The sequence below is a fragment of the Condylura cristata genome, unplaced genomic scaffold (assembly GCF_000260355.1).
Source record: "Condylura cristata isolate star-nosed mole 26May11 unplaced genomic scaffold, ConCri1.0 scaffold00008, whole genome shotgun sequence".
In the NCBI taxonomy this organism is placed as follows: Eukaryota; Metazoa; Chordata; class Mammalia; order Eulipotyphla; family Talpidae; genus Condylura; species Condylura cristata.
The window spans coordinates 46,756,797-46,772,126 of NW_004567109.1; the positions used below are offsets into that span (position 1 = coordinate 46,756,797).

Genomic DNA, 15,330 nt, shown 5'->3' on the forward strand with positions numbered 1-15,330 from the left:
GGCCTTGAAAGCAATGTAAGAAATCTGAGTGGCAAGGGGTGAGATGGAGGAGGACAGAGTCAACAGCTAGCTTATAAATAAAGATCCTAGAGGAGCGGATATCTTCTGTTAGTCAAATGAGAAGATTTCTTAGAGTTTGGAGAAGAAACACAGGTGGAGTTGTAGAGGAGAAGGGAATTGAGAGGCAAAAAACCCTCAGTTTTCTCTCTAGAATAAAAGGCAGGTTATTCTGTTGGACAAAGAAAGGAAGAGATGGGACAAACTACTTGTTGGGGGGAAGGGTTAGGTGGGGGTGCTGAATGTTTGATAGAGAAAATTGCTCCGGAAGAAGTAAATAGGATTACTGAGAAGTGCTGAGGGAATTTCGCTATGGATTTTAGGAGGCACTCAAAATGTTCCCCTCCAAGCCTGATCTGCAGGATGTCTTGATATACGAGGCACCTAGAAGAAAAACGAAAAACGAAGGTTGACTTCCACCTAAATCTTTATTCCCAGCGGCCCAGATACATGGACACAAAGGTGTGTGTGAGTTTCTACCATCCATTTAGCTACAAAGCACCCACAGGGCCTGTGTCATTGTATTCTGAGATTGCAGTGATATACTTTCAACTTCCCAAGGACCTTTCGGAAGTCGAGCCATTTTTAAAAGGAGTGGGTGAGAAGCCAGGAGCTGAGACGAAGGAAGGGACCCAACCTTCCTTCTGATTCAAGGGAGGAAAGGTGGGCGGAGGCTCAGGGTCCAGCTCCCAGCTGCTAACCGTGGAGGAGGAGACCCGACCCCGCGGCCAGGAGGAAGCGCCTCTGCCATTGGCCCAGCGGTGGCTTTACCTGCTCGGTCCACCCGAGGGCAAAGTCCGCTAGGCTCGGCGGAGGAAGCGCAGGCCGACTGCGCAGGTGGGCCACCGCCCTGGGCCAGGCAAGATGCCCCTGGGACTGCGGGGTAAGAAAAAGGCCGCGTCCAAGGAGACCGCCTGTTTGGTGGAGTGCAGGAAGGCGGGCGGCGATGGCGGCGGCGGCGCTGGCTGCAACAGCCCCGGGTTCCCCCAGCCCCCCTCACGGCGGCTGGCTTTCCACACGCAGCTGGCGCACGGCAGCGCCACGGGCAGAGTGGAGAATTTCTCCAGCAACCGGGAGCTTTATGAGAAGATCGCGGGCGTGTTTGAGATCGCGCCATCCGAGGTAAAACAGGTGCTCAGCCTCCCTTCCGCGCGCCTCTCTGGCTTAAATTGATCACGGGCAGCTTGGTTCGAGCTTCAAGGGACCCCAAGCCCGCGCCTGGGTGGGGTCCAACCGAAGCACTCCAGGGGAAGTGAGCGGGCCTTTTTGGGCAGCGAAAAGGTAAGTACCGGGATTGGACAATCACTTTCCCGGTGCAGGGAGATCCAGCTTCTAGGCAGCCGGGAGCGACCTTTCTTCTTCATGCTAGTATGTTCCATGCTGTGGTTATAGCTGTTCCGGCGTGAGCGCCTTCCCAGAGTGGAGAACTGAGTAGGCATATTAATATCCTCTCTACCCTCTTTCATCTGGACTTGATTCTGTTTTATCCTCTGCAGGGGTGAGGGTCACGCTCAGCATCTCCCAGATTAAGAAAAAAATTTAAGCGAGGTTGTTGGGGGTTGGGGGGAGTGAGGTGGTTGGGCCGGTCACAATGCCTATTGGGTGATAAACGGAGGCCCAAACTTTGCCCTGAGTTTATCTAGTGTCAATGCCAGTACCTTTTATGGCATTTCTGAGAAATTTATTCCCAGGAAATTTTACTTAACATATGAGACTAGTTAAGAGTTTCAGAGGGGAAATGACCTCTACGGTTTACACCTCATCCTTGAAAAGGGACTGCATTTTGCTTTAATTAGGTTGATTGCTTGCTTTTAGGAAACTGGAGTTCCATAAAGGCATCATCTCGAACACTAGTTTGAACACTAGTTTGAATATTGTAGTTTACGTGGCTACTTTATGCTTACCGAAAAGAATTGCAAATTGAGGTGTGTGAGTTTAAGAACATCTTTCGTATCCACATTCAAGAAAGACACAACATTTTGTTGTCCTGGACTCCCCAGAGTGCAATGGCTTGGCAGCCATGTTCAACATTTTCAGTTTCTAATGCACTGACTTGCAAAATAAAATTCTAAGATAAAAGGTGTTTTGATGTGTAATATCAAACTTCATAAAGAATGTCAAATATATGTATATTAGTATAGTCAACATTAATGCCAGTTTTCCATTTGCATTAAAAAGAATAAGTATATTTATGATAAAGTATTTGTCATCATAGTGTATTATATCATGGGTATCTTAATAGTTAACTTTGAAAAGAAGTAGCTTATTAAAATAAATTGGAACCAGTGAGATCACAGTTCCCATGCTCTCAGCAAGAGGAATAGTAATATAAATTTTAGAGATGTCAGTGGGGACAAAACAAAAAATTTCCCACTTTAATAGGTTGAATAGATGTTTCATTTAAAGTCTTACTTTTTCTCTAAAGAGGTGATTGTAAGGATATAAATAGCAGTATATAAAGAGCTGTACTTCCTTTAGGAAGAGGGAAGAAACTGGTTTGACCTGATAATCAAATGGAGCATATTTAGCTAAATATACTGGAGTTCATAATGGATCCAGGACTGTGGTATCATGTAAGCGTGTAGTGCATCCTTGCCATAGCACAGGATTCAGTTGAAATAAGTAAGGCTTTGAGAAGTTCAACAGCTTGCTCAGAGTCTCTGGGCTGGTATGTGTTGGAGTCAGGATTTGAATTCAGATTTTCTGGTTCCACAATCACTACTAAGTGATATGTCATTCTTAGTAACTGTATTTAGATATGGTAAAACTTCTTTTAAACAAGTTATCTTTTAATTAAAGCCCCAGATTTAACACAAAAATATTTAGTTGTCTCAGAAAAGATGTTGTTTGTAATTGACTATTGTGAAGTAAGAAGCTAATGCAATGTGTGAATCACTTAAAATTTGTTAGCAATTCTGGGCTCAGTCTGTGATCATTACCTTGAACAGATGGCCAATTATGCAAAATCCCTCATAGCTGATAACTAAATGAGCAATTCAGTAAAAAAAAAAAAAGCAAACTAATCTTGTCTAGAAGAACAGTTAACTTATAATAAATGCAGGGATAAATGTCTGAGAAGTTTACTGCCATCTTTTAAAATATCGAGGTTACATAAATGAGTTGTTCATGAAACTCCTGAACTGTAGTCATGAACTTTGTTAAAGGAATATTTTGAATATTTGACCATCGTGTAATTGCCCTGACATGATTTCATTCTCTTACTGTATGGAAAGATTTTGCAAGAGAAAATGAATTTGAAAAGACTTTTAGAGAAATCCGTTTTGTGTTTAGCTGATTTACATATCTAGAATGAAAAATTCAGTTTCTTTATAGAACTCAAAAATTATTTCCTTGGTTATTAATTGGAATATAATAGTAAATAGTTCATTGAATGAATGGATCAAGCAAATATATCACTCCCTCCTTGATGTATAAAACAGTGTACTTGGGAAGCAGAAAAGCAAGAATGGTGACTTTAAAATTTGAAACCATACAAACTCATAATATTTAACATATAAACATGAGATTACTTAAGACAAATCTACTCTTGAAATCTGTCCTCATCCCTTATGCTATTACCTCATTTCTCCTTTTTAGTAGAAGTCATAAGTTGCTGTGTTTAGTGAGATATATTCTGTATCTCCTTACTCTGTTCAAAACTTTCCAGTAGCTCACCATAATCCAAATGCTATCATGGAGTGTGTAGTTCTGTTGTCTAACTTTCCCTTCTGTTCCAGCTTCTTGGTCTCCTGGCTATGCCTTGAACACAGGAATCTTAGGGTTTTTGCACTGGCTTTTTGACTACTAGAACATCATACATATTCTATGTATATTTAATTTGCTTTGGTTGTGTCTATTTTCTTCTTCCATCTACTCAGCTATAAGTTCCACAAAGGCAGGATTTCAGCCACTGTTTACTGATGATAACCCAAGGGCTGAAATATAGCTGGAACTTAAACTATTTGTTAAAAGAAAAAAAAAAAGAGGGAGAGAGCACCTTACAAATACAGTACATGCTTACAGTTTTTCACTATATTTGTATTTACATCCTGCATCTTTGACATAAAATTTTAGTAGCAGTTACAATACGATCTCTTTCGGTAAGTGTTAATTTTTCTTTGCTGTGAGGGGGAAAAGACTGGCTCTGAAGGGGGTAAGAGTGAGGACTATGGACCCTCCCTGGTGGCGCAGTGGGTTAAAGCACAGCACTAAGAAGCTTAAGCCACTTCCGCGTGAGTTCGATCCCCGCCTGCCCTGGAGGTGATCCACATGGTGTGGCAGACCTTCCCTGACCTGCCCGCTGCTCCCCTCAGCAGTGTATTTCGTAGATCTGCCTGTTCTGCTCCCCACTCTGTCTCTGGTGAATCCTCTCACCCTCCGCATCTCTGGCCTGTACCCCAGTTCTGTATGAATAAATAAATAAATCTTAAAAAAAAAAGTGAGGGGTATCACTCATCTTGGGAGAAGTAAGAGGGTGAAATTCTAGATTGGGAAGTTAAAGCTATCAAATGTTTGCATCTCTACAAAATCCAGTAATTACAAACTTGGGGACTATTTGTAAGCAAAATTGCTTCCTAGAGGAATAGTGTTTGGGGAGCTGCTGTGTCAAGCTTCTTAGAAACTGCTTCCTTTTCTCAACCTGCTGGCACCAGTACTCTGCTCTTGTGAAAGTCAATATTCTATATTTATGTGGAGCTTCTGGGTAACATCAGTGTGCTGTAGACTTTTTCGATTCCCAGCAATGCAGATAACTGGCAAATGAAATTGTCTTTTTCACAAATTGGAAATCTGGGAAGAAAAGAGTAAAATAGGGTTCATCACTAACTTAAATATAGTCCCCCCTGATAACTCCCTTCCACCAAGGGAAAACAAACAAAGGAATTGGAATTCAGTATGAATTGTACCATTAAGTTTGTAGGACTGAACCAGATCTAATAAAATTGGGTTGAAAGAGAAAAGCAGGCCCTACTTTTGTTGTAGGGAGAGGGTTACTTAGGCTGGGAAGTTAAATGTTTACTTGTATCAAATGCTTGCATCTCTACAAAATCCAATAACAAAGTTGAGGACTATTTGCAAGAAAAATACTGGCAGTCACAGGTAGGCTATAGCTCTGTTTTATTGGACATAACTGATGTAATAGAACATCAGCATCAGATAAACCCCTCAGTGACTGTGATGGATTAAAATAAAAATAAAACTATAATTTTGTAATAATGTCTAAACAGGCAAAAACATGAGCATTTTCCAAACATGGACCAAGTGCCCCCCCGCCTTGACTGATGAGGGGCTGCTTCTTTTCCAACCACAGCATTAACTGTCATCATTTCTCCCACGTCGTAGCTGGCTTACTAAAATAGTCATAGTTGCCTCCACTTCTGAGAGCATCCTATTCAGAACAAACACATGCTTTAACCTGCCCCCAAATGTAACCGATCAATCTCTTAATGAGCAGCCCAGATCACTCTCTTAATGAACAGCCCAGTTCCCTGTGTTTCAAGGAGGAAGACACAAGATGGGAAGATTCCTGGCCTCTGTTACTGCTGGATTATTGTGGTGCAGATACTAATGAGGCATCCTGAATGTGGCTTCTCTTCTATTTGCTTCTATTTGCTTCCATTTTACCAGTCTTAAAAACCTACAGAGCTGGAAGTTACTTGCTGCTTTAATCCTTTTGGCCTGTTATAATAAAACGCCACTAAGCTAGTGGGTACAAGTAGCATTAATTTACTGCTTCAAGTCTTGGAGACTGGGATCTAAGATTATGGTTGTTATAAGCATGTCCCCCTTCTGGTAAGGGCCTACCTCCTGTTTCATAGCTGGCACTTTCTTGCTATATTCTGAAATATAACAAGAGTTGGTAGCAAGAGAAGTCTCTGGAATTTCTTTGAAAAAGTACCAATCTTATTCACCTTTGGGTTATGATTTCAACAATTGAATTCTTTGTGGGGGACACATTCATCCCATAGCACTTACAAGTAACCCCTACCAACTAAGCAATTGTCTCCTGTTCCTGCCTACCTCCTGCCAACATGACAAAAGTCATGTGTTGTGCCTGCTGCTCTAATTTCATCTCCTAACAAAATATTTACATCTCTTCTTGAGCCTGGAACTTTAAAAAAATTTTTAGATGGTTTAGTTGCTCCACATATTTGATGAGTGAATAAAATGAATACAGCAGAAGAAACTGAAAATGTGGACAGAAATGAGACTTACAAATGTCCTTGAAGCTGTACAGATTTTATTCTTTGTACGAAGAGTAAAGGACAAGTGTCTTTCAGCAGTGAATCGATTCCTGCTTCATGATTTATAAAGTAGAAACACAGCTAACCTTTCATTTGCTGTGTTTTCTTTATAAATGTTATTTAATGGTAATACACAGTGCCACCTGAGAAGTTCTAAGAATATTACTGTCATTATATAAGCTTACTATCTTCATCAGCATGAATCTCAATTTTATAGGAGAAACTTAAGCAAAATAAAATAAAATAAAATCCATGACTCATGTTGAGAAGTGGGAGGATAATCCAACTAGCTGCCTTGCAGGCCTTATTGCTATCTTAGAGATAGCAAACAGCCAGCACTATTTTTTGTGTTGAAAATCCTTTGAAGTCAGTGAAGTGTGAACAATTCTAGAATAACATCCAGGTCTCTGGGAAGAGGCAGATTTACGCCAAGCCCCTGCTACTTCAAGGCTGGTGCCTTTGCCCTCCCTCACCTGCCCTCTCTGCTCTAGCTATCCTGCGTGGATATGGAAGGCTCTCTCTGGTTGGTTGGAGAGCCTCGAGTTATTGGACAATTTATGTATGTGCAGTATATATATATTTCAGATTTATTTATTTATTTACTGAACTGGGGTACAGGCCTGAGGTGTAGGGGCATTGAGAGGATTCATCAGAGTCAGAATGGGGAGCAGAACAGACAGATCTGGTACACTGCTGAGGGGAGCAGTGGGCAAGATAGGAGAGGTCTGCCACGCCATGTGAATCACCTCCGGATCTGGGGATTGATCTCGCATGGAAGCAGCTGCCACTAGCTTGCAGTACTGTGTCCTTACCTGTTGCACCACCAGGGAGAGCCATATATGGTTTTTTAAAAAAAAGATTTATTTATGCATACAAGAGCTAGGGTATAGCCAGAAGTGTAGAGGGAGGTGGGGTTGGGGGGGGGGTAGTTTGTGTGACAATTCACCAGAGACAGATTGGAGAGTAGAACTGGCAGGTTGACTGAAATACACTTCTGAAGGGAGCAGCAGGTAAGATTGGAGAGGTCTGCTGCACCATGTGGTTCACCTCCCTGGCTAGGGATTGAACTTAAGTAGCAGTGGCTGATGACAGCTTGATAGTGCCGAGATTTAACTCCTGCACCATTAGGGAGGCCCATGTATGTATATTTATTATTGTAAGGACATGCAAGTAGACAGGAAAGCTCAGGACAACTTCTGTAGCTGCTCAGTCAGGTTCCATGGACAGCTGGATGTCCAATGAAAGCAATACCTCAAATTCTGGAGAACCAAGAGCAAGTCAAGGTGTTTTTTACCTTCCATCTCAATCCATTTCTCTCCTCCCTCTTATTCTGCTTTTGAATGAGTTCTCTTACCCTCCTGATTTTGCTTTTATCACCCTTATTGCCTTGTCACTTTCTCTGTCTCTATTCTTTCTGTGCCCTCTCTTAGTCTCCAATTTGAACTCTCTGAGAATCTGATGTGTTGATGAGTCAGAGTGTAGTAAAGATGTGACAGGATTGGCCTATGAAGCTAATCTCTGGTCCAGTCTACAGGGTTATGTGGTATAAAGGCAGGTGGACAATAGTAAGAAGTCTTGTTGGGGAACATAGTGGGTGTGACAGGTATTCTGAGACTTCTTGAATTAGAAGTGTGGCAGGTATCTTCCATGACTATTCGGAACTTGAAACTATTTTCAGTTGTCTGACTTTAAGGCATTGATCCTCCCTACCTGGAAATCTTATTTTTTCCCTGTTAACTCTGCTAAAAGTTACAAACATATTAAAAAATAAGAGTTTATTTGAGCAAAAAATCAATTTGAATTGGGCAGTGTATAACAGGAAGTGGGTAGGGGTGCTCTGAAGACAGGAGCTAGGGGCAATGTTTTATAGAGAAGACATGGAAACAAAGTAAGGAAATAACCCAATTGGTTATGGCAGAAGGGGTTGACTATTTGGGAAAGCCTCGTTGGTGCTTTGTGATTGGTTGTCTATAAGTTTGGTTTTCTTAATCTTGAGGTATTTTTAGCTGTACATTGTTATTTGCTTAAACAGATTAAGGGATGCCCTGTTGGTTTACATTTAGTCTTATGCTGTAACCTCAGAAGTTACTCTTTACAGCCTAGCTTCTCACCTTAGGACTAGATTCCATGCCTCTCTGCTGAGCTTCCAATGGTCTCTCCTTTTCATAAGGAGGGGAGAGGAGAGGGAAAGGTGTGTGTGCATACCTGTGTATACCTATGTGTGCATAAACAGCTCCCCTAACCCCACCCTTTCTAATCTAGTTAGGAGCACACTCCATATCCGTTTTACACAATTGCTTGTGGCAGAAGCAAAGGAATAAAACTAAGAAAGATGCTGAGGCCTGGGAATGGCAGTCACTGGGGTCCTTGTGGTGTCCCAGAGAGCCACCAGTTTGTCCAGGAGAGCTGGCGTGTGTTTAATGCCATTACACCAATTTAATAATTTATAGGAAGTCCCCATGTCTTCTGACTAGGTTTCCTGTGCTCCCTTTGATTTCTGCTGTCTCTACTTATTCAGCTTATTACATTTATACTACTTATTCAGGTAGAAGTAACTAACAGATACCTTTGGGCTAGATACTTGCTGAGGTTGACAAAAGGAAGCAAACCGACGGTGGCGGACTATCACTGTTTTCCTGGGTTGGAATGTAAGAAACTGGCCTTTCTCACTCATATCAGAAACTATGACCTTACTGTTAGACTTGTTGAGTATTCTAGATTTTAGTGTTAAAAAAATGTGAAGTTTAAGTAGGGGTATGTTCATATCAGGGACATCCTAGGTGTCTATGGGTAAATGAAAGGCAAGAAAGGAACTTAGATCTGGTTGATGATAGAATATTTGCCTTTTGGAAACTTGTCCGACCTTTTGTAAGTAGTGACTAAGAAGCTCAAGAACTTGAGTCTGTAGAAAAAGTTTTGCTAACGTGTGATGAGGGGTGGGGGGATGGTAAAGCAGCAAGAGGGAAAAATCAAGAGAAAGACATTCTCTAGGTTTTACACTTTTAGCTTGAGGATCAGTCTGAAAGGATTGAATGATACAGCATTGTAACATGCAGTTGGTGTGTTAAATTTGTGATGTTCCAAGCTCTGGTAATACTTCAAAGTAATGCATGTTACCCTGGTTTTTTGGTTGGTTTCACAAGGTCCTTATGCTTTGAAGTCAGGTAATGGGGAAGTGGGATTCAGAGTAGAGTGGCACGCCCAGATTTTATTCATAGAGATGCCACCCTCCTAGTCTCAGTTTTCTCACTGGAAAATGTACAATAAATCCTATCTTATAGGCTTGATGTGAGAATTGATGGAAATAGCATGTTAGATGTCTGGAATAGAGGTTCAGTCAATGCTAATTTTCTTTTTTAAAAGTTGTGTTTTTTTTTTTTTTTTACAAATTTGACACTTTTTTGACTTTTCTCTCAATTTTTCTATGCTAAGACTTGTGCTGTTTACATTCTGAGCAGATAACCTCAGTGCTAAACAGTAGAAGGAGAACTCTACCACTGTTTTTTCTCAACATTCTAATCGTGTCTCCTCCTTTACCCATGCTGCCTGTGTGTTAGCATTCTGAAATGAGAGCATGCTTATCGGATCAGCTTAAGAGAAGACGCATTATAAATAGGTGATCCTGTAATTTATGCTACAAGCCTATGTGCTTTGTGGAGTACAGCAGTCAGCTAGTACCTGGAGTCATCCTATCAGAACCAAATTGCCGATGGAAAAAGAAGAGAAAAATGTACTGTGAGGCCATTTATCATATATTTGCTAATAAAGCACCAACAATATATAAGCCAGTTGCGGGGAAGGAAAAGTTTTCCTTATAGGCAACTAGGGGAGGCTGGGGGTAGGGAGAGGAGTGTGGGGTGATATAAATAGAAACAGGTAGTGAGACGCAGTGTCAGCACCCAGCCAGGAGCCAGGAGATCTGGTACTCCTCGTCCTGGCCCGGGCCCTGGCTTGGTGATACATTCCTGGGAGTTGAGGATGGAGGCTCTGGTAGCCTGCCAGCTGCTTCGGGAAGTCTGCTGACCCTGCTGGGTCCTCTCCCCCTCTCCTTTAAATGCCCTGCCTGCCTCAGTCCCAGGAGTCTTCAGGCAGGAATGACAATTATGTTGGCAGGCAGTGGGTGGGAAGAAGCTGCTGAGTGAGAGTGGGAAGTTGATGCGGGTAATAAACACTGAGCAAAGTCAAAGTCCTTCCACGGGGGCTATGCCTAGTAGCTCCATGTCCTATTGATTTTATACTTGCAGTTTAAGGTTCAGAATTCGATTCTTGGCAGCTGCTTTGTGATCTCTATTCTTGGGTGGGAGATGGGTCAAAATCCAGCAACTCTGAGCCTTGAAGAATGGTCACAGTCAGACTCAGGACTAGCTTCACCTGTGTGCTTAGTCACATTGACCCTATCCAGTGGTGAATTCTTTTTTACGTGTAACTTGATGAATTTTGATAGTGACGTGTCGGAGGTGATGAGTTCGCTTCCACTTCTCCTCCTAACCCACTGTCACCGTCTTTGTAGTATGTTTTTATCATAACTTAACATAACATACTTTACTACATTTTCCAAACAAATGTCTTTCAGGTGTCCTACTTTACAATGAAGATAAACTTCAGTCTTCCTCTCTCAGGAGGTTTATGGAATCTCAAATGGCCTACTCTCCCTATCCCCCAGCCCCCACCCTGAAAGTGCTTATCCCTTTCTATCAGAAATTCTGTTCTGGGAGATAGTAAGGAATAGGCCACTCTTCCCTGTTATTCCATCTGGACACCTCTGTGGCACACCATGCTCATCTTCCAATTTTCCATGATTCATTTGAGTGGTTTTAAAATATCACATGCTTTGTAGGTATTTTAAGGCTTGTAAGTCTGCTTCTGGGCTAATATAATGTAGTTGCTTTATTAACTACTTCTTTTGATTAGCAAAAGAAAATGTTCTTTTGGCTACTGTGGGAAGTGATTTGATAGATTAAAAGTATGAATTTAATTTTCTCTTTTGGAGATAAAATTATTTTTGTCATGTTCTGTTCCTTTCAAAACACTGGGAAAAAGTAGTTCTAAAGAAGAAAGAGTACAAAGGATGATTCACCTTTTATTTAAGACTTGCCAGTGTTGACCCAGAGCAGTTAATTTAGAAGTGAATCATTTATAGAAAGTTCTACACAGTTCGAGGCAGGGTTTTGTACAATATCCTCTTGAAGAACTAAATAAAGCATACAGTATCAAGTTTCTAACTATGCCTTGTTGCCAATTTTATATCTTTTCCAAACTGCAATTTGCTTCTAGATGACTTTAGTTATTGTCAAGGTGAAAGCAAAGTTACTATATATACCTTTGGTACATATACTCCCTGTGTGTGTGTGTGTGTGTGTGTGTGTATCAAAATGATCTATCACTGCACAGTGACATATTTTATGATGAAAACTTTTTGATTGTATTTGTATTGAGGTAACAATTTTTCTAGACCTTTCACTTCTGGTTCATTCACTTTCACAAAATCTTAACAAAAGTGGGGGCCACTATTCAACTGTGTAGCTAAGAAGATGAGCAGATTATCCACTCTATGAATGTAACCAAAGCATTTATAAAACACAATTAACAAATACTTTTTGGAATCATGTAGAATAAGATACTCAGAGCTTTGTGGAAGAAATACTAACATAATTCTCTCACTCTGACTTGGCTAGAGCTGTTCACTTCTGTTTAGGCATCCAGGGTAAGTGGGTATTTTTCCCTCTAATAATTATTTTGCTCTTAGTTTCAAATTACTTTTAAATCCTGCTATTTTAAGGGCAATTAACTAGATAGAGGTAAAGTAATCTGTGTTCTGTTTTAGAGAAAGTCTTTGAGTGTTAGATAAGAATAACTCCGGTAAAACCTTAGTCATTGACAAAGGAAACATAATCTAAGTGGTTTTCTTGTATTTAAAAAAGGTGCAGTGTTAGCTCTGATGGAAGTATAGTTTAGTTACTAGATTTGATATATATACTTTCTATTTGTTTTCCTTAATGGCATTAACTGATATTTTTATAATGCTTATTTTTGAAAATATGTAAAATGCTAACAAGGTTTGTGGGGAAGATTAAGATGTAGAAAAGTTCAACTGTATTAAAATATTTAGTGGGCCCTCCCTGGTGGCCCAGCGGGTTAAAGCACAGCACCAAGAAGCTAAAGCCACTTCAGCATGAGTTCCATCCCTGGCACACCCCGGAGGTGACCCACATGGCACAGCAGACCTCTCCTGACCTATACACTGCTCTCCTCAGCAGTGTACTTCCTAGATCTGCCTGTTCTGCTTCCCACTCTGTCTCTGGTGCATCCTCTCACTGCTCCTGCACCTCTGGCCTGTACCCCAGTTCTGTAAGAATGAATGAATAAATAAATATTAAAAAAAAATTAGTAATACTGCTACTTCAAGCAACCACAAGAAGTAACGGCTCCACTTTATTTGATATCACATCCACAAATAATACAGTGCCAACTGCACAAGTCTGTGATTTTCCCCAGAGATCTTTGGAACATGTAGAAATTTTGGCCAGCTCAGTTCCTGTTTAAGGAAAGAATTAAACAAAAGAAATTTGCAACTGGATTTCCTGGAGTTTTCAGAATGAATATGGTATGTTTTGAAGAGATTTGTAACTTGGCATGGGACAGAGTATCTTTTGAAATATTCCTAACAGCTGATTTGTTTAACCCTACTCACGAATTCCATATGTGGAATATGTGTAATGGTGCCACTGGAGAAAAAGCAGTACTAACTTATATTAATGGTTTGTCCAGTAGTTCAGACTTTTATCTTGCCACATTGGGTTTCAAAGGTGAAAAATGATAACCATGGAAAAGAACTGGAAAATAGTAACTGAAATATAGTTGCACAGTAGGAATACTGTTCAGGAGTTATCCTTCACTAACAAAATGTTAGTGGATAATACAATTTGTCCATTAATTTATGGAGAAAGATTAAATCATCCCAGTTATGAACTTTAAAAGGAACAAAATTTGTTATTTTCTGGAAAAGTGATGCAGTTTAGGAAGCTGTCAAACAGAAGTATAAATAATGTTCAAAAAGTACCTGTATTCCAGGATAACCTTTACATATAACTTTGTCGTTTAAAAAGTACTTGCATATAGTCTCCTACCATGTTTTTTGTAACCACTGTGTGATATAGACAGTCTTTACTGAGGTTCTGTTGACCAGGGAAGTCAAATGACAAAGCTCACTGAGAATATAGAATGGAGACTAGATCCAAGTCTTTACCTTTTAATCCATTGTTTATTTCCTCTTAACTTTCCTTTGTTCTTTTAAGGATCACTACAAGGACAAGGTAGCTCCTCTTGGAGATCTGTTAATTTTATTGATATTGTAAGTAAGGGGAAGGTACTCTTGTGCCTGAAACTTTTGATAGAGGAGATAGGATAAGGATAAAATTAGGATAAGGGCTGTATAATATCTCAACACATAAAAATAAACACAGTTCATCATGCATGTCAGTGAGTTTTTTAAGGGTAAAATCAGAGAGTAGGTAGGAAGGGCTTTTAAAATAGAATTATGACTACAAATACACTGATTCTATCATTAGGTATCTTTAACTTGAAATGAACCAAAAATTAATCCAGAATGGGTTAGTGAAATTAATTACTCTTGTAACTAAATTTTCTTAGATAATAATGTGGAACAGCTAGGACCTCTTCAGCTTCAAATAACATAGCTATTTTACTCAAGCTGACTGACATAAGATAACTTATTTTATGGAAAGAGTAGAGCAGATTCCAGAGTTGGTTAAAAAAATAACTTACCGATGTGTCAAGTATCTGGGTTTACTTTTTTTTGGCAGTAGTCTCTCGCTTAGTTGGTGGGAAGGTAGTGGTGGAAATTCCTAGACCATGTATAGATAAGGCAACATTCAGGAAGAGAAGGGGTTTGTCTCTTATTATGTTTTTCTTGGGAATGAACACTGTTTCTCAAAAACATCTTGGACATCTTCCCTTCTGTCTTGTTGGCCAGGATTGTGGACCCTTCCTTGTGCACTTAAGATTCAACTGCAGACAAACACAAAAGGTCAATAATGGGCTTATTTACAAAGGAAAAAAAAAAGGGAAAGAAAACTCAGAGACACACAGAGAGAGATACAAGTTAACTAATGCATCCTATCAGTTCCCCTGACCTGGAACCCCAATAGCAGGTTGAAAGCTGATCAAGAGCCAAGTGACCAGCCCCCAGCCACGAGGGCAAGAGAGAGAAAGCCTCAGCCCAACTTGTCCAGCTTTATATCCAAACCCCCAAAATGGTTGCTTAACTCTGCCCTTGGGTCCTAGCAGTCCTCCCTTCAATGTTGCTGGGATTCATAGTTTCAGTGTCTGGAGTGGGAGTGGAGCCCACAAAACCTTTATCTGTAGCATTCCTTTAGGACATCCTTTCTAACAGGATTAGGCCATGTGCGAGCTCCTAAATCATCATCACTTAGACTCATTTAAATTTTATGCATCAGGCTGGAAGTGTGAATTACCTTCCTCCAAAGCACACAGGAGGTGTAGTTATATCTGTTATCTGAAGGCTATAGTAGGAGGGAAAAAGAATGGAGAATTCATTGTCTACTACTATCTTTAGTTAAGATTGAAGCTAGAGGCTCTGGCCTGTATGTGTCAGCTTTGTCCCAGGCTCCCTTTTCTAATGTTTGTAATATGGCTACAGTAATTTTAGAGTTCATACAGCGAGAGAGAGAGAGAGAGAGAGAGAGAGAAAACAAGAGTTAGGAGGGTGTGGGATTCATCTAGAAATATAGCAACAATTTAGGGCACCTTCCATTATCTGGCCCCAAGGGCAATATCTTTCTCCTCCAGTTAATCTCTCTGTATAAATAATGGCACAATGAAAAGCAATAAGAGAAATATCTGCCTACTAAAAGTTTACAAAGTAGCATGTGGTCTCATAAAACATGTATGAAAATTAATAGGTATATAGAGAAAGAAGACATAATGTGAGATATCAGGTATCTGGGTAGTGATAATAGTAAACATCGTAGTTTAGTGAAATTATATTGGC

The 15,330-nt window shown here is 40.3% G+C and overlaps 1 protein-coding gene across 1 annotated transcript in view; it reads left to right on the forward strand.

Moving 5' to 3' along the window:
* Positions 1–921: 921 nt before the first annotated feature.
* GIPC2 (GIPC PDZ domain containing family, member 2) overlaps positions 922–15,330 on the forward strand; it is a 58,301-nt gene continuing 43,892 nt past the window's right edge. The window contains exon 1 of the mRNA XM_004679524.2: positions 922–1,179. Within this exon, the coding sequence (XP_004679581.1) occupies positions 922–1,179 (258 nt within the window). The remainder of the gene's footprint in view (positions 1,180–15,330) is intronic.